Raw genomic sequence first — 1,937 nt, 5'->3', positions numbered from 1 at the left:
CGCCTCGTCAGACATCAGGATCATGACGCTGCAGCAGACCACGTGTTAGAAACGGATCAAAGCGGCCCGCCGATACCCGACCGGAACCAGAACTCACGTGTTCTTGGTGAAGTCCGTCTGCAGGTCGTGATCTCTGGGCGTGAAGAACCGGGTGACCTCTGAACTCAAGGTCACGGTCTGATCGCAGCGCAGCAGCTCCTCGCAGTAACTCTGCAGGAAGCTCATCTGCCTCACCGACTTCCTGGATCCGGTCTGCTGCAGGCTGCTGCGCCGGGCCTTCCCTGGACCAGAACCAGAACCAGAACAAATTAATAAAATCAACTAAAGTTTCTCTAAAGATGAAAAATTATCAACATTTCAATCAACTGAGGCTCTTTTTGTCAGCTACTGTAAATAATATAAAGCAAATATTAAAGATTATTTTCTGCATCAAGAATGTTTTCACTGTAATAAAACCTTTAAAGCTTCATTCTGTGGAATTGATGAGTTAGTGAAATAAATAAACTTTTCATTAATGTTTGAATTGATCCCATCTGGAGACACTTTCAATCAACATTTAGTTTCTATTTTTATTTGGTTTTTAATGGTTTTATACTAATTCTTTATAAAACAGATCCAGGTTCTAATCTGTAAAAATGGTGAACTGCTCCTTTTTCTCCACCTACTGACTGTTATTGTCATAAATCATAACATCATAAAACACTGATGACTGTATTTTCTTCTCCAGGCTGGATTTATTTGCTCACCGGAGAACTTTGGGATTTTCCTGTCGTTCTTCCTGAAGGGATTAAAGTTTGGAAATCTCTTCTTCAGCTGCCCCTGTTGGAGAAATGTAGTCATTAAATGGGTTTTATTTGACTGTTCTTAATTTCTTTTATTGCACTTGGAGTGCTGATTGATTTATTATTATAAATTCAAATGATTTCATAGTTTGCAGCTCGGATTTTTCCTGACTTACATGAAATGACCGGAAGTCCTGGAAGGACCTGTAGATGATCACTTCCGACTCATCGGACCAGAGGACGGACAGCATGAAGGTCTGAGGAGGAGAGCTGATTATTTTTCTGACATGAGATTAATAAATAAAAACTTTGTGAGGTTTTAACCAACCTTCAGTCTCGGCTTCTCTCTGCGGACTCCTCCAATCAATCTGACGCTGATGACGTAGCGCTGATCTCCGGTCATCTTGCCGCGGTTCTGGTTCTGGTTCTGGTTCTCAGGTCAGCGGCTGCCGCTGAGGACGAGGCGGATGAAGGTGAGAATGTGAAGCTCCAACAGCCGCATCGCCTCTACTTATGTGAAATAAGAGGGCGGAGCCAGGATGCAGGGGGCGGGGCGTCAGCAGCAGCAGCACCGCTGGATGACGTCACACAGGTGAGGCACCAACCTGCCGCAGAGACCATAAAGCATCTTCAACCGGGAAACAGCCGCTGCATGAGACGGAATATGCAGAAGAACAAGGAACCAAAATGTTTCAAAGCATCAGTCATATTAAAACCAACATGGCGGCTGTGATGGAAATTCAAAAGAAAAGATGTTTAAAATGAGGTAAAAGTAAAATCTGAAAAAGATCTTAAAAATAAAATGATGTTAAGAAGAAGAAACATATTTAAACAAATGAGATCAAACATAAATAAACATTTAGTTTAATGATGAAAACATGAATTCATCACATTCAGCGGCTGAGTGTCTGCCTGACGTCATCAGGACTTCACTGCTGTCATCCGGCGCCAAGAAAACCGCTCACCTGCGTGTGTGTGTGTGTGTGTGTGTGTGTGTGTGTGTGTTAGCAGGTGTTTCTTCAAAGGGTTTATCGCTGCTCTCATCAGGTGGATGTGAAGCCCCTGCTGTGAAGGGATGCCAGCATTTATCTCACACACACACACACACACACACACACAGGCGGCACGTGCTTCGGCGTTGAATGTTGAGTTTGT

The 1,937-nt window shown here is 43.5% G+C and overlaps 1 protein-coding gene across 1 annotated transcript in view; it reads right to left on the bottom strand.

Annotated features, from left to right (window-relative positions):
• The window catches only part of LOC106906293 (NADPH oxidase organizer 1-like), a 3,426-nt gene extending 2,153 nt beyond the window's left edge, over nucleotides 1-1,273 (bottom strand). The window contains exons 1-5 of the mRNA XM_014971502.2: nucleotides 1,111-1,273; nucleotides 959-1,039; nucleotides 747-819; nucleotides 98-281; nucleotides 1-28 (exon numbers count right to left, since the gene is read on the bottom strand). The exon at nucleotides 1-28 is cut by the window's left edge and continues 169 nt beyond it. Coding sequence (XP_014826988.2) covers nucleotides 1-28; nucleotides 98-281; nucleotides 747-819; nucleotides 959-1,039; nucleotides 1,111-1,185 — 441 coding nt within the window. The 5' untranslated portion in view covers nucleotides 1,186-1,273. The remainder of the gene's footprint in view (nucleotides 29-97; nucleotides 282-746; nucleotides 820-958; nucleotides 1,040-1,110) is intronic.
• Between the last annotated feature and the right edge of the window lie 664 nt (nucleotides 1,274-1,937).

This window comes from Poecilia mexicana, unplaced genomic scaffold, assembly GCF_051168715.1.
Source record: "Poecilia mexicana isolate PSO_F unplaced genomic scaffold, ASM5116871v1 scaffold_19, whole genome shotgun sequence".
Taxonomy (NCBI): domain Eukaryota; kingdom Metazoa; phylum Chordata; class Actinopteri; order Cyprinodontiformes; family Poeciliidae; genus Poecilia; species Poecilia mexicana.
This window is presented reverse-complemented; position numbering and strand designations above follow the sequence as displayed.